General features: G+C 44.2%; 1 protein-coding gene across 2 annotated transcripts in view; it reads left to right on the top strand.

Annotated features, from left to right (window-relative positions):
• Positions 1-27,796, top strand: part of ARB2A (ARB2 cotranscriptional regulator A) — a 401,267-nt gene that overhangs the window by 268,681 nt on the left and 104,790 nt on the right. For both annotated transcript variants that reach the window (XM_064140251.1, XM_064140250.1), the window contains exons 9-10: positions 16,558-16,674; positions 20,609-20,693. In XM_064140251.1, the coding sequence (XP_063996321.1) occupies positions 16,558-16,674; positions 20,609-20,693 (202 nt within the window). The remainder of the gene's footprint in view (positions 1-16,557; positions 16,675-20,608; positions 20,694-27,796) is intronic.

Genomic DNA, 27,796 nt, shown 5'->3' with positions numbered 1-27,796 from the left:
CCAGAGCAGCAAAGGATCTTCTGCTGTGCTGGAGGTTGCTCTCATAACATCTTTCACTACCGCAGTCCAAGCCGACTGTGGATTCACAATTAACACTGCAATACTACATGGCTCTTTCAGAGATAGGATTTTCCTGTGGGTCATGTGCTGTGGTGGACATGCCCAACCTTCAAACATCCTGGCTTGAGTGTCAGACGCTCTTCAGCATTAGCTACACCAAATACTGCACATGCTAATTTAGACCACTTTCTGGCAGCATAAACTGGCCCTTGTGAAGTTCCACATTCCTCAGATCAAAACCATTTCTGAGCTTGTCTGTTAGAGGCCAGCCAGCGTCCCCCTGCTGCAGTCAGCAGCACAGGAACATTAAACTGATCAGGCTTCACTTCCTCTTGCTGGCTGAGATAGGTGGAAGCCGCTGACCCGTCAGCATTTTTCTTCTGATCTCAGTGAGGTGGAGAGATGTCCCCAGCTCAGATCTCCAATTCTGGAGCACCAGACGCCTGCTCTCAGCAAAGGATACCAACTGGCTGACTCCAACTAGACCAAACAGCTCCAAATCTCCTTTCCTCATTATGACTATGGTTCTCTAGCCCAAAGGCAAACACTATAGCTGAAATATCTTGAGATGCATTAAAATAGAAAAGAAAACAAAAAGCTTTTGTTCACTTTCATTGAATCACAGAATCATAAAATTGTTTTGGTTGGAAGAGACCTTTAAGGTCATTGAGTCTAAGCATTAACCCATCGCTGCCAGGTCACCACTAAACCATGTCACTCAGCACCACATCTATGTAGCTTTGAAACCTCTCCAAGAATGGGGACTTCGTCACTGCCCTGGCAGCCTCTTCCAGCTCTTGACAACGTTTTTTGGGAAAGAATTGTTCCTCATGTCTAACCTAAACCTCTCCTGTCAAAACTTGTAGTCATTTTGTCATGTCCTACCACTGTTACTAGAGAGAAGACCTCCACCTCATTCCAGCTTCCTTTCAAGGAGTTTGTGGAGAACAGGAAGGTCAACCTTTACTAGAGCTTTTTGTCTAACACACATTTTTGGTCTACAAGGAAATTATCTGCAGAATGCAAACAGTGTGCTGTAGACCATAGTGGGTGCCCCTTCCAACAGTGTGTGTTGGTTTGAGCTGTTGTTTGTGAGATGTAGCAGGTCCATTCAAAGGTTTTTACCCATGTGGCACCATACCATGCCATGCTACATGATGGGCTTTTTATTCAGCTGTTAGGCTTTGTTCTTGCTAGACTTGGAAGCAAAGTGAGTCAGCATCCTTGTTTGTGGGTTCAGTTTTGCTCTCTCACTCCAAAAAAGACACTGAGGGACTGGAGTGTGTCCAGAGAAGAGCAGCAAAGCTGGTGAAGCATCTGGAGGGCAGGGCTGGTCAGGAGCAGATGAGGGATCTGGGGTTCTCTAGTCTGGCAGAAAGGAGGCTGAGGGGAGACCTCAGTGCTCTCTACAACTCCCTGAAAGGAGGCTGGATTGATGTGGGGATTGGTCTCTTCTCCCCAGTGTCAGGTGACAAAAGGAGAAGAAATGGCCTGAAATTGTGCCAGGTAAGGTTCAGGTTGGATGTTAGGAGCAATTTCTTTGCTGCAGGAGCAGTCAGGCATTGGAACAGGCTGCCCAGGGAGGTGATAGAGTCACCATTCCTGGAGATGTTCAAGAAACATGTGGGCATGGCACTAGGGAACATGCTTTAATGCCAGTGGTGATGTTGAGTTGAAGGTTGGACTCAATGATCTGAGAGGGCTTTTCCAACCCAAACAGTTCTATGATTCTGTAAGTTCTTACAGGTCCTCAAAGGCTTTTCTACTGTAAGTTCTCTGTCGTAAGACACTAGGGACAAGAAAAATCAGCAGAACTGCATTATTAAGTTTAAAGTTTCAGTATAAAAGCTGAAGCCTGAGGCCCTTTCACTGAGATCCATGAGTTACATTTGCACTCTTCACAAAATATTGCCAGTGGAATTTTGTGCACAGGGAGGGTTTTGTTGGGTTTTTTTTTGCTGAGCTGTGTGTAAGGCAAATGATCTCTGTGCTCTTCTTAATCTTGAGTTGTTTTTAAAATTAAATGCTTTTCTAATCATTATTGATTTTAGGACCCCAGACCCACAGTATGTGTGGAAGTTTCCAGAAGATCTGCAACAAAACTGGTTTGTAGCAGGAGCTGTAGCAGTTATGTTGGCAGATAACACCAGGTTGGGTGGGAGTGTTGATCTGCTTGAGGTGAGGAAGGCTCTACAGAGGGATCTAGTCAGGCTGCATCAGTTGGTTGGTGTCAGCTGTATGAGGTTCAACAAGAACAGCTGCCAGGTCCTGAGCTTGCGTCACAACAGCCCTATGAATGTTCCAAGCTTGAGGTAGAATGGCTAAAAACTGTCCAGCAGAAAAGGACCTGGGAGTGCCAGTTGACAGCTGCCTAAACATGTTTGAGGATGTGCTCAGGTGGCCAGGAAAGCCACCAGCATCCTGGCCTGAACCAGCGACGGTGTGATCAGTATGGTTGGGGTAGTGATGATGCATCTGTACTCAGCACTATTGAGGCCATACTTTGAGTACTGGTTCAGTTTTGGATCCTTCGCTCCAAGAAGGACATTGAGGGGCTGGAGTGTGTCCAGAGAAGGGCAACAAAGCTGTCAGAGGGTGAGGAGAACAGAGCTGGTGAAGAGCATCTGAGAGAACTGGGGTTATTTAGCCTGGAGAAGAGAAGGCTGAGGGGAGAGCTCATTGCTCTCTGCAGCTCCCTGGAAGGAGGTTGGAGTGAGGTTTGTGTTGGTGTCTTCCCTCAAGGAACAAGCAATGGGATGAGAGGAAAACAGTCTCAAGTTTTGACAGGGGAGGTTTAGGATGGACACAAAAGAAGAGTTTCTTCCCCTGAAGCATTGTCAAGAGCTGGCTGGCGCTGCAGAGCAGTGGTGGAGCCCTCATCCCAGTAGGGAATGAGATGTCATGTTGATGAGGTGCTGAGGGACACGTTTTAGTGGTGACCTGGAGATGCTGGGTTGACAGTTAGATACAACGATCTTGGAGGTGTCTTCCAACCTTTATGATTCCGTGATCGTGGACTCCAGATGGTCTATAGCAATCTGCTCTGGTACGTTCACACGTTTTTATTCCCGTTGCAGTGTGTCTTGTATCTGTAGAAAGCTGTCACAGTTGTAACACCTAGTAGATCTCTAAACAAAATAATCAGGAGGCACTTGGCTGTGGTCGTTCTGTGATTGTATCTGCAGATGTTTTCTTCTGCTGTTTAAAAACTGGTGTGTAACAGATGCTTTGTCTGCTGCAAGCAGGGATTTTATCACATTTTTGCATTCATTTAGGGAAATTTATTCTTGTTGCTAATTGAAAATGGAAACTAGTTTAACTTTGGGTTGTTTATTATTTCTGCTCTGTCCTCTTCAAGCATAGTTCCTCAGTAATTATAATCCCTAAAGAAGAATATTTTATGAAGACTCTAGGATCTAATTCTGTTTTAAGATGCACCAAAAAAAAAAAAATGAAGAGTGGTTCAGAAATTCAGGAATTATATCCAGGAAACAGTGAAAGGTCTTGTGAAGCCCAGAGTGACACACATAGGTATGTGCTTCACAGTGAAGGGATGCCTTTCTGAACTGAGGAAGGGCTCAAAGTGCTACCATTCAGAGAGACTAATTACTTGGTTTTGCAGAATCATAGAATGGTTTGTGTTGGAAGGGACCTCCAAAGGGCATCCTGTCCAACCCCACTGCAGTCAGTGGGGTTGGACATCATCCCTCGCTAGATCAGGTTGCTCAGAGGCTTGTCCAGCCTGACTTTGAATATCTCCTGGGATGGGACCTCAGCTGTCTTCCTGGGCAACCTGTTGCAGCATTCCACCACCCTCATGGTGCAGAACTTGTTCCTAACGTCCAATCTAACTCTGCTCTGCTCTCAGTTCAGATCATTGTCCTTATTCTGTCACTGCAGGCCTTTGGGAACAGTCCCTCTAGGTGTCCCCAGGGCCTTTTCTTCTCCAGAATGTGTAAGACTGAGTGAAAGAGGGTTTAAGATGATCTTGAGTGACTGTAGACGTATACCAAACTCCAAGGAGAGCATGTGAAGTTGCCCAGAAAGAATCCACATGTCCATCTTTTAGAAGAAATGGCCTTAAACTGTACCAGGAGACACATTGAAACCAAAAAATGTAAGCAAGATAGGATAACTGAGAATGTGATACTGGGGTCGTGTGGACTTGGAAGCAAGAATGTTTGGTCAAAAGAGTTTATGTGTGATAGAATGAGAAGAAATGGCCTGAAATTGTGCCAGGGATGATTTAAGTGGGAGATATGGAGCAAGAGTGGTCATGCACTGGAACAGGCTGCCCAGGGAGGTGGTGGAGTCACCATCTCTGGAGGTGTTCATGAAGTGTGTGGACTTTGGGACATGGTTTAGTGGCTGTGGTGATTTTGGGTTGAAGATTGGAGGTCTTGGAGGTATTTTCCAACTGAAACACCTCTATGATTCTGTGATTCCAGAAGTATGAAATAAAAATTGCCCCCTCACACACCATTCCTGGCATGCAATTTCCTCTCTCTTCCCATCTACCACTGATTCTGCAAATATTCCAGAGTCCGTCTGATGCTGTTTCTATCCTCTGGAATTTCTACTACATTTTACTTCTGAAAATGGTTGAGGAAACTTGGACAAGGGGAGCTTCCAGTTCAGAAAGGAATTCAGAAAGGAATATGCCAAAACCTCTTAGAGATGCAAACCAGTATGAGGCAACTGCAGACAATGGAGGACTTGCGTCAAAATTGTATTGCTCCCAGCCAAATGCATGTTGTACACATGGCCATTCAAACCTAGCACATACCATCTAAGCACCATGCCAGAGCTGAAAGACCAGAGAAGCAGATGAAAGACTTCTTTAAAAGTTCAAGAGAAAGTAAACCTTCAGAGCTTTGTTGTTTGGGTTTTTTTAAATGACCAGCTCTGGGGCCCCCTCAGCACAAGCAGGACATGTGTCTGATGGAGCTGGTACAGGCGAGGCCACGAAAGTGATCAGAGGACTGGAGTACTTCCCCAGTAGGGACAGGCTGAGGGAGTTGAGGCTTTTCAGCCTGGGGAAGAGAAGGATCTAGGGTCACCTTACTGCTGTATTTCAGTATCTGAAGGGGACCTACAGGAAGGCTGGAGAGGGACTCTTTAGAAGGGGCTGTAGCGATAGGAGAAGGACAGTGGTTTGAAACTGGAGCAGGAGAGATTTAGGTTGGACATTAGGAGAAGTTTCTGCACAATCAGAGTAGTGAAACACGGGAACAAGTTGCTCAGAAATGTGGTGGAGGTTAGTATAATCAGAATCATAGAATCATAGAATCAACCACATTGGAAGAGACCTTCAAGATCATCCAGTCCAACCTATCCCCCAGCCCTAGCCAGTCAACTAGACCATGGCACCAAGTGCCTCATCCAGTCTTTTCTTGAACACCTCCAGGGACGGTGCCTCCACCACCTCCCTGGGCAGCCCATTCCAATGCCAATCACTCTCTCTGGCAACAACTTGCTCCTAACATCCAGTCTATACTTTCCCCGGCACAACCTAAGACTGTGTCCCCTTATTCTATTGCTGGTTGCCTGGCAGAAGAGGCCACCCCCCCCACCTGGCTACAGCCTCCCTTCAGGCAGTTGTAGACAGCAGTGAGGTCTGCCCTAAGCCTCCTCTTCTCCAGGCTAAACACCCCCAGCTGCCTCAGCCTCTCCTCATAGGGTTTGTGCTACAGGCCCCTCACCAGCTTTGTTGCCCTTCTCTGGACTTGGCCTTGTTAAATCTCATCCCATTGGCCTCTGCCCACCCATTCAGCCTGTCCAGGTCCCTCTGCAGGGCTCTCCTACCTTCCAACAGATCAACACCTGCTCCTAGCTTGGTGTCATCTGCAAACTTACTGATGATGGACTCGATCCCCTTGTCCAGATCATCAGTAAAGATATTGAACAGGACTGGGCCCAGCACTGATCCTTGGGGCACACCACTAGTGACAGCTGCCAACTGGATGTGGCACCATTCATCACCACTCTCTGGGCTCTGCCGTCCGGCCAGTTCTTGACCCAGCACAGAGTGCCAGGTGCTGCACTTTGGCCACAACAACCCCATACAGAGATACAGGCTGGGGTCGGAGTGGCTGGAGAGCAGCCAAACAGAGAGGGATCTGGGGGTGCTGATTGATACCTGCCTGAACATGAGCCAGCAGTGTGCCCAGGTGGCCAAGAGAGCCAGTGGCATCCTGGCCTGCATCAGGAATGGTGTGGTCAGCAGGAGCAGGGAGGTCATTCTGACTCTGTACTCTGCACTGGTTAGACCACGCCTTGAGTACTGTGTTCAGTTCTGGGCCCCCCAGTTTAGGAGGGACACTGAGATGCTTGAGCATGTCCAGAGAAGGGTGACGAGGCTGGTGAGAGGCCTTGAGCACAGCCCTATGAGGAGAGGCTGAGGGAGCTGGAATTGTTTAGCCTGGAGAAGAGGAGGCTCAGGGGTGACCTTATTGCTGTCTACAACTACCTGAGGGGTGGTTGTGGCCAGGAGGAGGTTGCTCTCTTCTCTCAGGTGGCCAGCACCAGAACGAGAGGACACAGCCTCAGGCTGCGCCAGGGGAAGTTTAGGCTTGAGGTGAGGAGAAAGTTCTTCACTGAGAGAGTCATTGGACACTGGAATGGGCTGCCCGGGGAGGTGGTGGAGTCGCCGTCCCTGGAGCTGTTCAGGGCAGGATTGGACGTGGCACTTGGTGCCATGGTCTAGCCTTGAGCTCTGTGGTAAAGGGTTGGACTTGATGATCTGTGAGGTCTCTTCCAACCTTGACGATACTGTGATACTGTGATACTGTGAGTGAATCTGTCCAAACCATGAGCTGCCAGCTTGGCTAGGAGCTTCTTGTGGCAGACAGTGTCAAAGGCTTTGCTGAAGTCCAGGTAGACTACACCCACAGCCTGCCCCACATTCACCAGGCAGGTAACCTGATCATAAAAAGAGATCAGGTTGGTGAGACAGGACCTGCCCTTCCTAAACCCATGCTGGCTGGGCCTGATCCTTTGGCCATCCCGTAGGTTCTTTGTGATGGCACTCAAGATGACCTGTTCCATGACCTTGCCTGGCACTGAGGTTGTCATAGAATCAACCAGGTTGGAAGAGACCTCCAAGATCATCCAGTCCAACCTATCACCCAGCTCTATCCAGTCAACTAGACCATGGAGATACTAAGTCAAACTTGAATGGAGCCCTGAGTAACCTGCTCTAGTTGGAGGTGTCTTCTGACTGTAGGGGGGTTGGACAAGGTGACCTTCGAGGTTCCCTTCCAATCCAATGCATTCTATGTTTCTATGACATTTTTTCCCCAAACTGTTTTTCCTCATTTCTTATTACAAGCAACTCAGAAGAGTAAGAATCCTCCAAGTATTAAGTGAGGGGGGGTATTTTGTTGTATGAGACTATAAAACTAATAGAATCATGTTTTCATGATCATTTTTACCCTTCTCAGAAGTTTGGAGTTTTAGCCATTTAAAATTTGTTAGGATAGGCATAAAATGTGTGGAATCAGCACTGCAAAGGGTACCCGAAGTGTAACCAAGTGACGAAGGTGGTGAGGGGTTTGGAGAGCATGTCTTAGGAGGAGAGGCTGAGGGAGCTGGAGTGGTTTAGGCTGAAGAAGAGGAGGCTGAGAGGAGACTTCATTGCTCTCTGCAGCCACCTGGAAAGGAGGTTGGAGGAAAATGGGATCAATCTCTACTTCCAAGTCACTAGCAACGGGACAAGATGAAATGGCCTGAAGTTGTGTCACGGGAGGCTTAGGCTTGATATTAGGAAAAATTTCTTTGCTGCAAGAGCGGTCAAGCATTGGAACAGGCTGCCCAGGGAGGTGGTGGAGTCACTATTCCTGGAGGTGTTCAAAAAACTAGTAAATGTGGCAGTTGGGAACATCAATTAGTGATCATCAAGGGTGTTTTGTAGAAGGCTGGACTTGTTGGCCTTACAGATCTTTTCCAACCTTAGAGATTCAATGGTTCTCTGCTACTCATGGATTTCCTTGCTTGCAGCATCAGACTCTTCAAGTCCCCGTTTAGTACATGGATGCTCTCATTTGATAACAGAACTCACCAAGTATATGTTATAAAACATATTACAAAATCTATGCCAAGTGTATATTTTATCATCTATCCTAACTGCATATACAGACATTAAATATACTGCACATGTAATACGTATAAGAGGCTGTCTTATGTGGGTGGACATATTATAGATAATAAAGGCATTAACCTTTTGTCATTATAAAGTTATGATAATTGTGTAATATAAACTTACGGAGGATTGCCATCTGACCTTACAGACAGTTTAGCAGTAGAACACTTAGTAAATTGGCCAATAAATGGGTAATTAATATGTATGAATTTGAGGAATGCATTTTAGGGGATTTCAAGCCCTTTCTTGTGTGAGTGATAGGGCTGAGCACTTGTACAAACAGATAATTGATGTTTTCGCTTCCAAAGTGAAAGAACAATTTTTCAGCCACTGGTGTGGAAGGGACTTTCAGAAAGATGCCCAAATGCTTCTACCTGGTTGGAGTAAACACATGTTTGTGACCTGCTGGTGAGGGGCCGGGAACACAAACCCTATGAGGAGAGACTGAGGGAGCTGGGGTTGTTTAGCCTGGAGAAGAGGAGACTCAGGGGTGACCTCATTACTGTCTACAACTATCTGAAGGGTCTGAAGGGAGGTTGTAGCCAGGTGGGGGTTGGCCTCTTCTCCCAGGCAACCAGCAACAGAACAAGGGGACACAGTCTCAAGTTGTGCCGGGGAAAGTATAGGCTGGATGTTAGGAGCAAGTTGTTGCCAGAGAGAGTGATTGGCATTGGAATGGGCTGCCCAGGGAAGTGGTGGAGTCACCGTCCCTGGAGGTGTTCAAGAAAAGACTGGATGAGGCACTTAGTGCCGTGGTCTAGTTGACTGGCTAGGGCTGGGTGCTAGGTTGGACTGGATGATCTTGGAGATCTCTTCCAACATGGTTGATTCTATGTTCTATGACTCTATAAGGGAATCCCAGAATCTCAGCATAGTGGGGATGGGAAAGGACCTCTGGAGATCATCTAGTCCAACCTGCCTGCTAGAGCAGGGGCACTCACAACAGCTTGCCCAGAATGACATGGTCCAGCAGGGTTTGGAATCTCTCCAGAGAAAGAGACTTCACAACCTCTATGGGCAGCCTGCTGCAGGCCTCCAGCACCCTCACACCAAACAAGTTTCTCTGCCTATTAAAACTGAACCTCCTGGGTTCCAATTTGTGCCCATTGCCTCTTGTCCTGTCACTGGGCACCACTGGCAAGAGTCTGTCCCCATTTTCTTTCTCCCTACAGCCCCTTTAGCTCTTGCTGAGTGTTTATCTTGCTGAGCTCTTCTCTGGCTGAACAGCCCCAGGTCTCTCAGCCTTTCCTCCTCAGAGGAGGAAGGATGCTCCAGGCCACTCAGCAGCCTTGTAGCCTCTGCAGTACTCTCTGGTACCTCCCAGTAATTCCAATACAAAGTGGTGATGATTTATGTATAATAAATTACAAATCCAAACTTTGCTGTGACTGCAAAGAAGGAACACAAAGACTAAAGTAAAGTGGAAAAACTTCAGTGGTCTAACAGTTGCATACAGGGACATGTTAGGTTGTGATTGGACTTGATGATCTTTAGGTCTTTTCCAAACAGACGATTCTGTAACTCCATGAAAATATGGTTGAGATGCTATAGAGGGCTCAGAGTGGTGTATTGAATGATACAGTAAGAGGGGAGAACCACTTTACCTGCAGAGAAATGCCAGTTTACCTACTTCTGACTATAAATTAATTGTTTGAAGCAAAAGGAATTTAAGGATAGAGTGAGTGGAACTGTAAGCCACCCAAAGAAGGGGTGCACAGAAAGGTGGCTTCTTGCAAAATCCATTCAGCTGAGAATAAATTAAGATTGTTTATCTTCAAGGAAGTGATTTCTAGACTGTGAAAACTTACTGTCTGTGGAACTTACTGATGTATGGATTCATAGCCATTCACCATTTTGGTAGGAAAAGCACACTTAAGATCATTGAATCCAACTGTCATCCCAACACCACCATAGCCATTCAACCATGTCCCAAAGAGCCATGTCTGCACATTTCTGGAACACCTCCAGGGATGGTGACCCTGACATACACTCATCTTCAGGAAAACAAAAGCCATGTATAGAATCACAGAACTGTTTGGGTTCTGTGGATGGACCATCAAGTCCATCTCTCAACCTCAAACCACCATGGCCACTAAACCGTGTCCCAAACTGCCATGTGCACATGTTTGTTGAACACCTCCAGGGATGGGGACTCCAACACATCTTTGAGCAAGCTGTTCCAATCCCTGACCACTCTTGCAGGAAAGAAATTGTTCCTCATGTCCAACCAAGCCTCCCCTGGCACAATTTCAGATCATTTCCTCTCACCCTGTCAGCTGATATGAGAGAGCAGAGCCCAACACCCACTTCACTGCAACTTCCTTTCCAGGACCTATAGAGAGCAATGAGGTCTCCCCTCAGCCTCCTTTTCTCCATACTAAACAAGCTCAGTTCCCTCAGCTGCTCCTCATGAGCCCTGTCCTCCAAACCCTTCACCAGCTTTTCTGCCCTTCTGTGGACACTCTCCAGCCTCTCAGTGTCCTCCTTGGAGTGAGGGTCCCAGAACTGAGCCCAGGATTTGAGGTATGGCCTCACCAGTGCCCTGTACAAGAGCACACACACTTTCCATAGCATCTTTCCCTTGGAATTTGGTACGGCACTGATTTGTATCAAATGTGAGTGTCAGCTAGGTGCCTCATTTGTGATGAATGTTAACATCTTTAACAATTTTTTTATGCACCCTTAATTTTTAAAATCTATAGAAATTCAAAGCAATTTTACAAAAGGTAAATATGTTTTAACTGGGAGCTATCAATCCATTAGATCTGAAGCTTTTACTGAGTACTGAAGCTTCTGTGGGCAAAAGTAGAAAGGCTTCTTAGAATCACAGAATAATTTTGATTGGGAAAGATGTTTTAGATCATGAAGTCCAGCCATAAACCCAATATTTCCAAGTCATCACTAAACCATGCCTATCAGCACCACACCTACAAACACGCCTTGTATTGAGATAAATTGCCCCTGATAAGAGGGTTTGCTGCTTGAGCATCTTCTGGATTTGTTTCTTTGGTTGTTATTCAGTTAATGTCCTGTTGTAGGAGAGGACTTGAGCTGTTATGGTGGAAGCTAAGTGTCTTGGGTTTGACATGGTCTGTTGTGACATTTCTGTGTCACTGAGAGATGGACACATCAGACATCCTGTGTAAGTGAAGGTTATACCCTTGAGCCTTTCTCCACTCTGTTCTTCACAGAGAGAGTGATTTCCCATTGGAATGGGCTGCCCAGGGAGATGGTGGAGGCACCGTCCCTGGGGGTCTTCAAGAGAAGACTGGATGAGGCACTTAGTGCCATGGTCTAGTTGACTGGCTAGGGCTGGGTGCTAGGTTGGACTGGATGATCTTAGAGGTCTCTTCCAACCTGGTTGATTCTATGATTCTATTGTCTTTGTCTGCTTTCTTTCCAAGCTGGCTCATGAGGACATGGATGCCTACCAAAAGTTATTTCTTCTGTAGAGATGTAGAAAAATCTATAACTGAAGCTCAGTTAATACCTTCCATCCCTCTTTGCTGCTGCATCCAGAAGCCCCTGTCCTGACCCCAGCACCGTGGCTGAGTTATCAAAAAGCCTCCTGTTGTCAGCATTTGTCTTTTTGCAGATCTTTCTGAAGAGACAGGAAATCACAAAACTAAGCAGCAAGCACCAGCAGCATGTCTAGTTAAAGATCATCTAGGTAAAGACATCCCTGCTCATTGCAGGGGAGTTGGACTAGATGGCCTTTAATGGTCCTTTCCAACCCAAACCATTCTGTAATTCTGTGTTGGGTATTGCATATTGTTCCCTGTGCCATAGATAATTTGAAATCTGTGTGAAGAAAGAGTAGGAAGAGATGGTGATCAATGGCCAATGGCTGCCAGTTCCTCCATGTGAAACTGAGAAAAGCAATCCTGAGCTAGGTCTGGAAAGGGAGAAGAGAACTGCACATCTCCATTTCCTTGTGATTTGAAGAAAAAATTGATGTTCTTACACGAACTGGATGACTAGTTTTCAAAACTGAAATATAAGACACAATAGCTAGAGAAAAAAAATGCTTTTCCAAAGCAGAAAGTATTTTTTTCTCACTTGCTGGTCATTAGCAGTGCTTGTGAAGACCAGCCCTTCATGGAGGAAGTCATGCTGGAACACAACGAGCTGGTGACAATTTTAAGCTTTCCCCAGCATGTAATAGCTCTGAGTAATTGGTAGGTAGGTGTGCTTCAAGGACAATGGTATTTCTGCTCTTCTGCCCGATTAAATCACAGCATTGGTAGACGAGTAGCAGTACCTATGGTGTGTTTCTCTAACTCATTCAACGTACAGCAGGGTTCAGTGTTAAGTTGGAGGTGTGTGGCTTACAGCTTTGGGCTTTAGACACTGTCTTTCAGAGAACTTTTTTCCTGATAGGATTTCAGACCCACTCTTACAGCAAGTTCATGGAATGGAGGGTCCAATCCTTTAACCACACTGCCTGTGGTGTTGGTTTTAGATGAAACCTGGCAGCACAAGCTTATGACAGCTCCTCGAAGGAATTTCAGAAGGTCTTTCTGCAGATGCTGCACTGTTTAGAGAAGGAAGGTGATGGTGCCTCACCTATTAAGGTAAAGCAGTTGCTGCCTGGTAAGAGAAAACAACAAGGTAGAGCCCTCCCAGAAGCAGCCTGCAGTCAAAGAGTCATCTCTTCCAGGATCATCTCAGCTCCAGTTGATAAGTGAGATGGTAAAAATGCCATCTAAAAACCAGCATTCTCTGATGTTTGGAAGATCTAAGCTGCACTTGGGCCCTGAGGATAGTTGTGAAGAATGATAGGACAGGATAGGAAAGGATAGAATAGCATAGGATAGGATAGGGAAAGGGGAAAAAAGAAAAGAAAAAAGAACATGAAAATAAAAGATAAAAGAGAACAGAAAAGAGGAGAAAAGGAAAGGGGGAAAAAAAAGATAAAAGAAAAGGAGAAAAAGAAAGGAAAAAAGAAAATTAAAAAATATAATTTCTGCTGAGTTGCTCATAATGTGTCCCAAGTAGCACTAAACTGGTTGAAAGTGATGAGCTAGTACTTTGCAGGAGAAAGCTTTTATCAATGCATGAGATGTCCATACAGGTTCTGGGATGGGGATGGTAGCATCAACAAAACCCCCTTGCACTGAGACTCCACCTTCCTCTGGAGGTCAGGAATTTCATCTCTGTTTTAGCAGAACCCCCAGTGGTTCCTGCAGTGCCCTGAAGACCTTAGAGATTTGTTATGTATAGCTTCATAATGGAGAGAGTTTTGCCATCTTTATGGTTACAGTGAAATTCAGCACTCAGTGTCATATGGTTGGCTGAAAATGTCTGTGTTGTCTTGCAGGTGGATGAAGTTCAGAAGGTATTTTGTCCTAAATCTGTGTCCTGCATGTACATGTTGTGTCATATCCACTCCAAACATTCTGGACACTAGATGTCCCCCACAAGAGGGTAAATGGAAGAAATTGCATGTTTGGAAAGGCTTCCCATGAAGAAAGATCATTCTCAAGAGTTTATTCATATACACTTCCCTATCATGTACAAAGCTCTGCTGAAATCTTGTGTCATGTCATGGAATCCCAGCATGGTGAGGGTTGGAAGAGACCTTTGCACATCATCTGGTCCAAAGCCCAAACAAGAGGCACCCACAGCAAGCAGCTTGCCCAGGAACACAATGGCATGGCAGGGGTGGAATCTCTGCAGAGAAGGAGACTCCACAAACTCTCTGGGCAGCCTGCTCCAGGCCTTCAGCACCCTCACACCAACGGGGTTTCTCTTCCTGTTCAGATGGTACTTCCTGAGCTCCATTTTGTGTCCCTTGCCTCTTGTCCTGTCCCTGGGCACCACTGAGGAGAGTCTGTCCCCATCCTCTGAGGACCCCCAGTCTGTTTAGCTCTTGGCTGAGCATTGATCAGATCTCCTCTGGTGCTGTTGTTCCCAGGCTCTCAGCTCTAGATCCCTCAGCATCTTCATAACCTCCACTGGACTCTTTCCAATAGTTTTTTGTGCCTCTTGAGTCAGGAAGCCCAGGGCTCAACCCAGTACTTCAGATGTGGCCTCTTTCGGTAGGGCAGAGTAGAAGGGGAAGAGAACGTCCCTCGACCTGCTGGCTGCGCTCCTATTAATGCATCCCAGGAGACCATTTACCCTCTTGCCCTCAAGTAATTCTTGCATTTTGAAAGACACCGTTCCTGATTTTGTCTGTAATGTTCTGCATTGACATTACCTGTCCATCAGCTGTGATTATGTTTTCTCAAGAATATTTATTGAATTACACTGATTTTAAAATATGCATCATTTAAACAAAAAAAACAAAGGCAATGAAAACTGAGATTGGTCATAATGGTATTGTGTGGAGCTGGAATTAAGAATATTTGATTCAGGGAGTTTGCTTAGAATCATAGAATGGTTTAGGTTGGAAGAGACCTCACAGATCATCTAGTTCCAACCCCCTGCCATAGGCAGGGGCACCTCTTAATAGAACAGGCTGCTCAAGGCCTCATCCAACCTTGATGGATGAGGAAGCATTCACAACCTCTCTGAGCAACCTGTTCCAGTGTTTCACCACCTTTGCTTTAAAGAACTTCCTAACTTCTAGTTTAAATCTCCCCTCTTCCAGTTTAAACCCATTACCCCTCATCCTGTCATTACAAGACCTTGTAAATAGTCCTTCCTCAGCCCTCCTCTAGGCCCTTCTCAAATACTGAAAGGCCACTACATGGTCTCCTTGAAGCCTTCTCTAGGCTGATGAGCCCCAACTATCATAGCCTGCTCTCATAGCAGAGGTACTCCATCCCTCTAATCATCTCCTCTGGACTCACTCCAACATCCTTCTTGTGTTGGGAGCTCCTGTGATAGGATGAAAGGAAACAGCCTCAGGTTGCACCAGGGGAGTTTTAGGTAGGATATTAGATAAAATTTCCTTACTGCAAGAGTGGTCAGGCATTGGAACAGGCTGCCCAGGGAGGTGATGGATTTACCATCCCTGGAGGTACTCAGTGTATAAACATAGCACCTGGGTGTGTTGTTTAGTGGCCATGGTGGTGTTGGTTTGAATGTTGGTCTTGGCCTTCGGGGTCTTTTCCAACCTTAATAATTCTATGAATTGTAAAATCATAGAATTGTTTCATTTGGAAAAGAGCCCTAATATCATCAGGTCCAACCACCAACCCCTCTATATGCTATACTTAAAAGAAACCAGGAGATGTTTTGTGTGAGGTGTGGATAAATGCTACTTTCCTATCAGACACTTGAATTCAGGTGTTTATTTGGAAGTTTCTGATGCGAAACAGAAGAACATTTTCCCATCCCAGTTGTAAAGGTCTCTTTTGGAGCCATTCCTGTCTGCCGATATGATAGAGCGTGAACAAAGAATGCCTGAGCTTAGAAATGTTGTGTGTGTTGCCAGTTATATATTAAAAAAAAAAAAAGCTGAAAAAGAAATAATTTTTAGTGTGACTTGCACTGTGATAAAGGCAGTAGTTGCAAAATGCTGGTTTTATAAGTATAATTCATTATACTTTCTTTGATCCAGTGTTACAAATTAGGGTCACTCGTGTCAGGAGATTAAAACCTTTTTGTCTCTCTTTGATATCAAACTATTCTTTCCCTGTCCCTTTTATCTTGCAGAGCAGTGCTGAATTCCACAGCATCTCTTGTCAGCCTGTTCTTGTGTTGTTTTTTTTTCCCTTTCTTTTTTTTCTCCTTTTTTTTTTTTTTTCCAGCAATCATTTAATTGGTTTTAAAACTAATAATATTATTTAGTCATACGGTCATTTGCAACAACAGAGGCTCTTTAACATCCTGGAAATGTTAGCTGGGTAAGCATATATATTAGACCACAAAGAATTTTGGGAGCGTGGTGGGAGTGCAAAGTAGCTAAATTGGATAAAATAGAAAGAAAGCCCAAAAAACCCTATACAAGTCAAAGTAAGATTGTACATCAGAAAAACTACAGCAATCTACTGAAAATTAGTAGAGATAGTCATGAGTAGCTTACAGTGAACCACAGGTACCAGCTTCCCTGAAGCACAGAAATAGAACTTGGAGAAGCTTGTAAAAGGTGTCCTCAGGGAATCTTCCATTTTTTCACTATGACACCTTTAATCCTAGAATTGTCAAGCCACATGGAAAATAATAGGACTGAATAGTTCAGTCAGTTAAAAGTTAGTATTATTTCTTTTATCAAAAATATTAGGTCTTTCTGTGTTTCTGGAGCTGTTAGGATTTGTATAAACTTTAAAACAAGTGAAGTCAAGTATTGAACCTGTATTGCTCTTTCTTTTTTTTTTTTCTTTTTCTTTAAGTTAAGATCGTTATCTGTGACTAAGCAGACTCTATTCAATAGAAAGAAAGAACTTAAAGCCAATATTTTTTAACAGATGATTCAACGAGAGGCAGAAGTGAAGAATAAGGTAACTGCTGTGGCGTTGACAGACTCTGTTCACAATGTGTGGCATCAAGAAGCTGGGAAAACTATTCGAGAGTGGATGCGAGAGGTGAGATGGGCTTTATTTTTTTAAAGAGTTGGGGAACATACGTCTGTGTATGGTTCTATAAACATCTCTTTATCTGCTGACCTCTTCCATTTCTTTAGGGTATGAAAGGCAGTGCATTACAGGACCGTGGAAATTGTGTGCCCATTCCAGCCCCTAAAATAACCGAGATTAAAGCCATTTTTGAACTTCAAAGTTAGCAGTCGAAATAATAAGAACCAAGTCCAGTGTTCCTTCCTGCTGCACAGCCATGTAGAGACATGAACCAAGGCAGCCCTACGAGCTGCCTGGTATCTGGAGCAGAGTCTTGGGCACACCCAGTGCTCCTAGTTTGATCTGGTGATGGTGGAAAAGCTCCCCCTAAACCCTTTGTGCAAATTTGTTGTATAACTGGCCAAAACAAAAAAAAAAAAAAAAGTCCTTTCTCTCAGTGGTTTTATGAGGTGGAATTACTTCTGAAGTGCTCCAAGGTTTCTGTGATGGTTTGGGTGTTACCCACCCCCCCACATTCTGATGAAATCACCTAGACTAGACTCAGCCGAGCTGGAAATTAAGAAATGAAGCTTTATAGTTACAGCTTAGCACAATATACAAGCAGATAGTCACAATATATACGGCTATATACAAAAAATAAACAAGTTAAAAGCAATACAGGAACACAACACCCCTCCCAGAAACCAGAATCCCCATGAGGGGCTCCCAACCACCCTTCCACCTCCTTTCCACCCCTCTACCCTATCCCAGATTTTGCTTTATGTTCAAGGTGAGTTTGGAGGATGAGCCAGGGGAGTTAGAAAGCAAAAGGATTAGTTACACAGGCAGCAGATTAGGGAGAGAAGAGAGGCAGCCAGATGCACACAGCAACTGTGTTGTCTATATTTATGTTCTTGTCTTTATACATCTGAGCAAGCCTGAGTGAAGTAGGCATCACCACTGTTTCATTTTCACAGCCTATATTCTAATTTCTCTCACTAAAATATCCTAGTTAGCCTCAAACTAGCGCAGTTTCCTGATGAAAAGTTGGAGTATTTCCTGTGGTGCACCTACCAACAGCTCATTGGGCCAAAGATGGTCTGGTGTTGCTTGATGGCCAGCAAGCACCAAGATTCACTGCTGGGTGAAGAACGAGGTTGTGCATGCATTATTGATTTAATGCTTGATTGTGGGGTTGCTGAGATCTTCTAATGATCTGTTTTTAACATGGGACCGACTGAACTTGAATGGCTACATGTTTATGGGTCTTATCCTCCTCACCAGGTCAAGCTCATGTCCATGTTTCCTGCAAATCCTCTTGCAGAATGCTGAAACAATTTGGTGCATGTGAAAAATTTAAAGTGGTCACATCCTTGAACTGTTTGTTAGACTGGGCTTTTTCCTATGGATGTAGTGAAACTCTCTGTGTCAACAGCCTATTCCTGACTTAACCTTCCAGTTTTATAGGCCATGGCTGATGGGAATAGAGAATCACCTGGGATGCAGCCTGACAGCTCTGACTTAAATGTTAAAAATATAAAGAATGGTAACCCCTACAGGCTCTGTCAGGGAAAAAAAAGAAAATCCCCATTTTCTTTATGGGAAATCAAAACCTTGAAATGTATGTTATGTAGTAAAACTGAAATTTTAAATCCTGTAATTTGAATCTGACAACTCCATTTTTCTTTAAGCATCTAGCCTGAATAAGACAAGTGCACTACCTTTAATTTCATTTGCAGAAAGTAGATCTTAAAGAATAAGTTAAATGATTAATGGCCTAAAAAGTGGATGGAGTGTCATAACTTACATTAGCATCAAAAATCTCCTATAAGAAAGAAAGGATTTTACATATGTGAAGTGTGGCTGAGTGGTATTAAGACTAGCATATCACCTGGATATCTCTTACTTTAATCAGGTTTAAGGCTACTGGTAAAATGAATAATAATTAAAATATACACCTAATCGCTGCCTGTCTGTAGGGCTAATTGCTGTCATTGAAAGAATGAATTGTTAAAAAAGTAATTCTTCATTGAAGCTATCTCTCCTGTATCATTGGTGGCCTATTTTTAGTACCTATAGAAGTCATGATTTTTGAATTTATTAGGAGCTGTGATGAATGATAAAACAAATCATCCATTTACATATCTTGACACTGCTTTCGAGCATACTTATTTCTTACAGGCAAGTGTCACATTGTATATAAAAGCTGGTTAATTGTGTGCTAATCTGCTGTATTATCTCCAGCTCTCTGATGTAGTGTTCTATCAGTAGTTAATATTAATTTTTTTTTTTTTTACTTATTTCAAATGAATGTAATACTTCATAAAAATTCTACTCCTTTTATATAATTTCTGCCGTCTTAACACTGGCAATTTCACATTCAGCTGTTAATTAAAATTGCACATGCAAATTGTAAAATGTATAATGCTTGACAACTTTAAACCTTAAAGCCTTTGTGAAATGCTTCCATTTTAACCATTTTTTTCCTACACACCCCACCCCCCACCCCCCCCCCAGGAAAAAAAAAAGGTTACATTACTGGGTAGTGTGTTTGTTTTCTTTTTTTTTTTTTTTCCATCGAGTTCAATAGTTTCATTGATCTACTGTTTCTTACAAAAATCTGCCATGCTTTGTGAACTTCACTTTCTAATCTCATACAGCAACCCTTCCTTTATGTTGTTCCTGCTCTCCCTGGTCCCAGAACAGTAGGGTTGCCTTGACAAATCTATTCAAAAGCCATTCCTCGCCCTTTATTGGTGGGGACTGAAGCCTTTGAAATTCTCTCCTCACTGCAACACAGCTGACATCTTCTTCCAGACAGAATGAATTAAGGAAATACAATAAGACACTTGATCTACCAGTCAAGGATCTTTCCACAGTAAGGACGGACTCCATGGTGCACAACTAGGGCAGCAAGCATCTACAAACACACAATACATGCTTGTTTACTAGAATAGCAATCGTCCATTTTTTTGCAGTCATGATTGATGGGATGATTTTTTAGAAATCTGTCTAAAAATTCATTGGGTCTCTCCAAAAAGTTGTCTGGGGTTGGTGGTTTGGGTCGGGGGGCTTTTTTTTATTCATCTCTTCTCCACACTAATGAAGTTAATCAGGTTTTCAGAGAGGGGGAATAAAACAAACGTATTTGTGGTAAGGGAGGGCCACCTTGCTGAAAATGTAGTTGCTTTGTCATTGAGTCTTAAATTTGGTGTGGTTTCAGTGTATTTTATTCAAGACTTGTTATTTAGTACTTCAAATCTGCCCTGCTTCTCTGAGTAGATCACATTTGCAGCAAAACATTTTTTTTGAAGATTAATGGTAAATTCATCCTACTCATAGTATTCAGGAATGAAAGGTAAATTGTGAATCCTTCCTGAACATAACTCCCCAAGGACCATTATTTGCATTTTTAAGTGTTCATATGCAGTTCACCTCTCCTGTATTTCCAGTTATTTGAATATTAACCTGCTGTCCTGGGTTTCATTCAGTTACAAATCTGTTAGTTTCTGGTATCACAACCGTTCTTTCCACACTGCACTACATCAGAACACCCAGAAAAAATCTGATCTATTAATGGGTCAGCATTTCTATCAATTTAACATATTTAACAACTATGGAAAGAAAAAGGTTAAGACGTGTAACAGATAATTCAGGCACGGGATTGGTCCCTGCACCTGCTTAAATCCACTGGCACTCAGAACATCACTTCAAGTCATGCCATTTGAGCACATCTTACTCTTTTTTTACTTATGTGGTGTGAAAATACAACATTTCAGCACCAGTTAGCATGAGTAAACTTCTGTCATGCACCTCCCAGTCTATGATATGCAAATTATTTTGAGTATTTTGACACGATTGTTCTACTTAGTTGTAAAATGTGTTTAGTTTTGTTCCTGAGTTGTTGTTATTTTGTTTGGATTTTTTTTTTCCTTACTCCCAAATTTCCCACCTGCTCTTTCAGAACTGCTGTAACTGGGTGTCCAGCTCTGAGCCCCTGGACACATCGGTAGAGTCCATGCTGCCAGACTGTCCACGTGTCTCTGCAGGTACTGTGCTCGGATGCAGCTTCTTTATTTCAAAAGGCTTCTTTATTTTTTTTTTTTTCTGAAGGCATTTTAACCCTTCTCCTGCAAAATATGGTTCAAAGCATACAGCTGGTGCTATTTTATGCAGCCCACTGCTTTTCTAGCTCATTATTTTCTTAGTTCTCTTTTCTCTTTAGTTTTAAGTGACATTGGAAGTAGGAGAGGAAGAAAAATAATAGCGGTGATGAAAACTGGGAAATTTATCACAGATCCTTGAATACATATTTAGCTCTGTTGTAGGAAAGAAGGTTCTGAAGGAGTACATTAATGTGAAAGGCACATGAATGAAAAGTGAAATAATAAGACACTTTCCTGAATCCTGTTCAGCATTAATTCTAGTTTATGTAGCAAATTGCTTACAGCGTCTGAGGATGTTGATGTGAGATTTCTGCTGTTTTGGAAATAGTCAGATCCTTGATTTTTTTCCATTAATGACTCACAAAGCATGAGGAGCACATGAAATAATGCAACAGAGACTTTTGTTAACTTGTGGTAACTCCAAAAAGTAGAGTTGATTGTCAATGGAACAGGAAAATCACCGATCTCTATAGGAACGTAATCTAAAATACATAAAGCCGTTGCTGAACTTTCATGCTTGATTATCAGATCTCCTAAAAGCCATAGGTAATATATTGCTGTGCAATATATAAAATCAGGTTCAAAGGAAGGCACAGCCTATACGGTATTAATTTAAATGCAGGAAGAGTGTTTGACCTTGCTCCATGAGACGCAGTTGCTCGTTTGACAAGTTAAGAGACTCATACCTGTCTGGATTTGTGAGGTTGTTAATGAGACCTAACCTTGCAGTTGAAATTTGGCTTACTGCAGGATATTTTTAAGTGGTAAAAACTGTAGTGGTACTTTGTGTGAGAACTCTCAACAACCTGTAATCATGTTTCTGCTGTGGGCTGGAATCTAGCTACGCAGATCAGCAGCTGAGAACAGATGCAGTGCAGTAGCATTGACATTGTTCTTTAGTGCATAGGGAAATAAATGTTCTATTACTAAAATGGTCAGAGATTCAATACTGTTTTGCCAACTTTGTGCTCCTTTCAGGGAAAGTAATGCAGTTCAGAAGGAAAATACTGTCTGAGAGTGCAAGTGGAATCTTTCAAACAAGATTAACTTCTCTGATGTCTACATTGCTGTTGTGGAAGAGTGCATGTTATAGAGTTCATTTTAGTCAGGTCAACAGGAGCTTGGATAGCAGTCAGTTGGTTTTTACAGTGCACGTTCCAGGGCTCAAAATTCTTCACTGGAGCTTCTCTTCTCTGACTTTGTAACCATCCCATGTAAATAACGTAAGTGTTTGTCATAGTTCTTTGTTTGAAAGCATGGCAGACTTAATTTACTCTTTCTTTTAAAAACGGCAGTATGGGATGAGATTTAACAAGGCCAAGTGCAGGGTTCTACACTTTGGCCACAACAGCCCCAAGCAGCACTACAGGCTGGGGACAGAGTGGCTGAGAGCAGTCAGGCAGAGAGGGACCTGGGGGTACTGATAGATAGTAGCTGAAGATGAGCCAGCAGTGTGCCCAGGTGGCCAAGAGAGCCAATGGCATCCTGGCCTGCATCAGGAACAGTGTGGACAGTAGGACAAGGGAGGTTATTCTTCCCCTGTACTCAGCACTGGTCAGGCCACACCTTGAGTCCTGTGTCCAGTTCTGGGCCCCTCAATTCAAGAGAGATGTTGAGGTGCTGGAAGGTGTCCAGAGAAGGGCAACAAAGCTGGTGAGGGGCCTGGAACACAAACCCTATGAGGAGAGGCTGAGGGAGCTGGGGGTGTTTAGCCTGGAGAAGAGGAGGCTCAGGGGTGACCTCATCGCTTTCTACAACTGTGGTAAAGGGTTGGACTTGATGATCTGTGAGGTCTCTTCCAACCTTGGTGATACTGTGATACTGTGATACTGTAACTACCTGAAGGGAGGCTGTAGCCAGGTGGGGGGTGGCCTCTTCTCCCAGGCAGCCAGCAATAGAACAAGGGGACACAGTCTCAAGTTGTGCTGGGGTAGGTCTAGGCTGGATATTAGGAAGAAGTTGTTGCCAGAGAGAGTGATTGGCATTGGAATGGGCTGCCCAGGGAGGTGGTGGAGTCACCGTCCCTGGAGGTGTTCAAGAAAAGCCTGGATGAGGCACTTGGGACCATGGTCTAGTTGACTGGCTAGGGCTGGGTGCTAGGTTGGACTGGATAATCTTGGATGTCTCATAGAATCATAGAATCAACCAGGTTGGAAGAGACCTCCAAGATCATCCAGTCCAACCTAGCACCCAGCCCTATCCAGTCAACTAGACCATGGCACTAAGTGCCTCATCCAGGCTTTTCTTGAAGACCCCCAGGGACGGTGCCTCCACCACCTCCCTGGGCAGCCCATTCCAATGCCAATCACTCTCTCTGGCAACAACTTCTTCCTAATATCCAGCCTAGACCTACCCCAGCACAACTTGAGACTGTGTCCCCTTGTTCTATTGCTGGCTGCCTGGGAGAAGAGGCCACCCCCCACCTGGCTACAGCCTCCCTTCAGGTAGTTGTAGACAGTAATAAGATCACCCCTGAGCCTCCTCTTCTCCAGGCTAAACAGGCCCAGCTCCCTCAGCCTCTCCTCATAGGATTTGTGCTCCAGGCCCCTCACCAGCTTTGTTGCCCTTCTCTGGACATGTTCCAGCACCTCAACATCCTTCTTAAATTGAGGGGGCCAGAACTGGACACAGGACTCAAGGTGTGGTCTCTTCAAATCTGGTTGATTCTATGATTCTATGATTGGAGGGGAATACAGAAAGTTGTATGTAAAGATGTGCAGGAAAAGATACACACGAATCCTTAACACCTAATGCAGATACAGTATACATGAGAATTCCCCCAAAACCTTCCTCCCACCCAAACTAAACCCACCAAAACCCCAGTGTTTGGTTTCTCTTTCCCTCACTGTGTCTCATTTAGGCCCAAGCAGGCCTGAATTGCGCAGCTGGAAGTTCTCTGCAGCTGGGGCCCTGAAGGCTGTGGGCAGGTTGACTCCTACATAGTTACCTAGATAAGAATCCCTCTGGAGATCCAAAAGGAAGGGAGAAAAGAGAGCTGACTGTGTCAGCAGGACTGTGGGACTGAATGACAAAATTACGATATCCAGGGATGCACAAGTTCGTCCCCTGGGGCGGTCTTGTCTCTGTGAACCTGGGACCCCCTCAAACCACTGCAGTCTTATTCTAGAGAAGACATCAAAAACTAACTGCTGCTTTAACGGGGGTGTGAACAAGTCTTAATGTTATGTTTGTACTGAGGATGGGTCATGGCGGGCACAGAGCTGGTGCTCCACTTAACAAACTCCCAGCTACAACGGATGGAGTCTTTGGCAGAAGAATTGATCTAGATGGGGTGGAATTTCAGCCAGTACAAGTTGTAGTACAAGTTGTTCGCGATTTGCACAATGCCACTAGCTGGTGAGGGGTCTGGAGAACAAGTCCTGTGAGGAGTGGCTGAGGGAACTGGGGTTGTTTAGCCTGGAGGAGAGGAGGCTGAGTGGAGATCGCACTGCCCTCTACAATTCCCTGAAAGGAAGCTGGAGTGAAGTGGAGGCCAATTTCTTCTCCTTAGTATGAGGAGGACATGGCCTTAAATTCTGCCAGGGAAGGGTTAGGTGGGAGATTAGGAAAAATGTCTTTGCTGCTGCAGAAATGGTCAGGGATTGGAATGCGCTGCCCAGAGAGGTGATAGCATCACTGTCCCTGGAGGTGTTCAAGAAATGTGTGGACATTGCACTTAGGGATCTGATTTAATGGCCATGATTGTGTTGGTTTGATGGCTGGACTTGATGATTGTAGACGTGCTTCCCAACACAAACAATTCTATGTTTTTTTAATTGTATGATTTGAGATCACTGGTGTCCTGTAAGTTCTCATAGTGACTTTGGTTAAATGGAAGGTATTTCCAGGTTGGCACAATGATTTAAATGGAAGATAACTATTTCTGGGGTGGTTGTTTGTAAAGTAAGGACAGCTTAAAATATTTTCAGTCTCTGTGACTGCTGCAGAATTATCAACTTGCTCCTATGCTTTTGTTTGTATTTCTGATATTCATGTCTAATGTAGACAACTGTAAGACATTTACAGAAGAACAAGTGAATAATTCCCACGGTACGTTTGTCTGAGCAAGGACATAAGCCTGCATTAGGATAATCTGTAATACATTTATGAAGTGCTGCTAAGTGTATGAGCGTTAGAATTTAATGTGAGAGTTTTTATTCCAGTGTTTCCTGAGGATTGCAGTACTGAAAGAGCCCACACTCAAAAACTGGCAGCATTGCCCTTGATATTTCACTGAGTGACAACCAGAGGAATCAGAGCAATGAGAGGGGATTTTTAAAATAAAGCTTTTCCAGAAGGAAGATTCCATTTTTCTGTGCAGAACCCTATCTTTCATTGGCATTTGCACTGAGAAGTAGCTTCAGGAATCTATGCCTCTTGGCCACATCTCAGCTTTTCCATAAAGGGTCTGGTATTCAGTCAGCACATTGGATTTAAAGGCAAGTACAGCTTGTTGATGAGCGGCGCCTAGTTTGGGTTACACTTCCATTTCACTTAAAAATCGCCATAGAATCACACAGTAGTTTGGCTTGGAAAGCACCTTAGAGGTCATCTAGTTGCAACCCCCCTGCCATGGGCAGGAACACCTTCTACTATACCAGCTTCCTCAAGGCCTCATCCAGACTGGCCTTGAATGTCTCCAAGGAGAGGGCACCCACAACCCCCCTGGGCCACCTGTTCCAGTGTCTCCCCATCATCACTCTCAAGAATTTCTTCCTCCTCTCCATCCTCAATCTGCCCTCTTCCAGCTCAAAGCCATTGCCCCTCATCCTGTCACTACAATCCCTTGTCAAAAGTCTCTCCCCAAATCACTGGAGATCACTAGAGATAAACAAATGGACATCAGAATGGAAAAACAACTTGTCTCTCCAGACAGAGTTATTAAAGCTCTTGATTAGAGCATTATTAAGTAATTAAAATGCTTGCTGTAATTCATTCATGCCTTAGTTACAAAAAAAAATTAATATGCTTTAATCATTAAACATTATGAGTGTGAGAGAAACAATGCAGGGGAGAGGAAAAAAAAGAATCCATAATGAATCCAGCCTCTATCTCTGTGGCAAGAGGAGAGGTACTGCGAGGGTCCCACCTTCATGGTCTTTAATCCACTTCTCAAAGACTTGGTTTCATACTAATGCCACAGTTTAATGTTTTCCTGCAATGTGATCATCACACCAAAGGGATTGTCCTCTGAAACTTCCTATCTCACACAGCTCTCCTATGTTATCTAATCCTGAAATCCTATCTAATCCTCCCAGCTCAGACTTCTTCCATGAGACTTGAACCTGCTATTGAGGCTTTTTGTCCAGCACCACCCATCTTGTTACCCTTCCTGCATTTTTCCAACAAGAACAAGACATTCTTCCTTATTAAAGTCCACCACCCTGCCCTTGTCCTTTATCTTTTGCCAAGCAGGGTTGTCCAGCATTTTCCCTCTCTACTTCTGTCCTTCTCTACGTTCTAGCTTTGGAACACTGCACAGGTGATGTGCTCAGCTTCTGATGCTGTCCCATGCTGGCCCGGGGGAGCCTTCTGAGTCTCATGCCTTCAGTCTGTTTTCAAAAAACTACTTCCTACCCTCTTCATTTTCATCCTTCATTAAGCATCTCTGGTAGACCTGTGGTCATCTTCTGCCTCAGTCTTAATCCACCCTCATAATGAAGTCTAACCAGAAGACTTCTCTTCCATCGCAGAGGAGATAGATTCATTTCCTGCCTAAGACATAAGCAAAGGTAGGGTGGGGAAAGGTGATCAAAATCACTGCAGATCATCACATAAAGTGGAACATGGGTGGAACTCTTACTGGTTCACAGATGGAAAGTCAGCTTGCAGTTCAACACAGACAATGAGATAGACATTGTAATGACAGGTTGTATCTTTTGGCTGCTAACCATACTTGTAGTTCACTTAATATATCTGCAACGTTTTTCCTGGAGTAGAGATTTCACAAATGCTTGGGAAGCTATCCTGCTGGAGCAGCTGCTGGGTGGGAATAGCTGAAAGTCAGGACTGAAGAAAGCAGATCCATGGGTCTGTGTCGATCTCTGCTGCTGCTCAGCAATTTAATTACTTTGATGTCAGGGTAGTGGCCTCAACATCACCCCAGAAAAGACATTAATGGAAATTTTGGCAGGTAGGCTGACAGCATCCTGGCCTATATCAGGTGTAGTGTGACCACTAGGACCAGAGAAGTGAAGTGATTGCCACCCTGTACTAGGCACTGGTGAGGCCGCACCTGGGTTCAGTTTTGGGACCCTCACTTCCAAGAAGGACATGTAGGGGCTAGAGTGTGTCCAGAGAAGGATAACAAAGCTGGGGAAGGGTGTGGAGAACAGGATTGGTGAGGAGCAGCAACTGTGGAGAAGAGAAGGCTGAGGAATGACCTCATTGCTCTCTACAGCTCCCTGAAAGGAGGATGCAGTAAGGTGGGAGTTGGTCTCTTCTGCCAAGTATCAGGTGAAAGAATGAGAGGAAATGGCCTCAAATTGTGCCAGGGGAGGCTTATGTTGGACATGAGGAACAATTTCTTTCCTGCAAGAGTGGTCAGGGATTGGAACAGGCTGCCCAGGGAGGTGGTGGAGTCACCGTCCCTGGGAGTGTTCATCAAATGTGTAGACATGGCAGTTGGGGACATGGTTTAGTGGACATGGTGGTTTTAGGTTGACAGATGGACCTAATGGTCCTAGAGAGCTTTTCCAACTGACACAATTCCCTAATTCCATATATGGCTTTTGTTTTCCTCAAGATGAGTGTGGGTTGGGATGCCTCATGGGAAGCTCTTTAGTGTTTGGATAAGATACATTCCTTGGCTCATGTGTTGCTGACAGTGAAAGCTTTTTTCTGTAGGAGAGGAGATTAAACTTTGCAGTATTTTGTCAAAGTGGATATGCACCAATACTCATTTGCATAATCAAATAAAAAGAAGTTATTGTAACATTAGTGAAATTAATTGCCTAATCAAATCCTTTTAAAGCTTTTCTAGTTGA

This window comes from Pogoniulus pusillus, chromosome Z, assembly GCF_015220805.1.
Source record: "Pogoniulus pusillus isolate bPogPus1 chromosome Z, bPogPus1.pri, whole genome shotgun sequence".
NCBI lineage: Eukaryota > Metazoa > Chordata > Aves > Piciformes > Lybiidae > Pogoniulus > Pogoniulus pusillus.
Note: the sequence above shows the minus strand (reverse complement) of the source record. Positions and strands in the feature narration are given on the sequence as shown.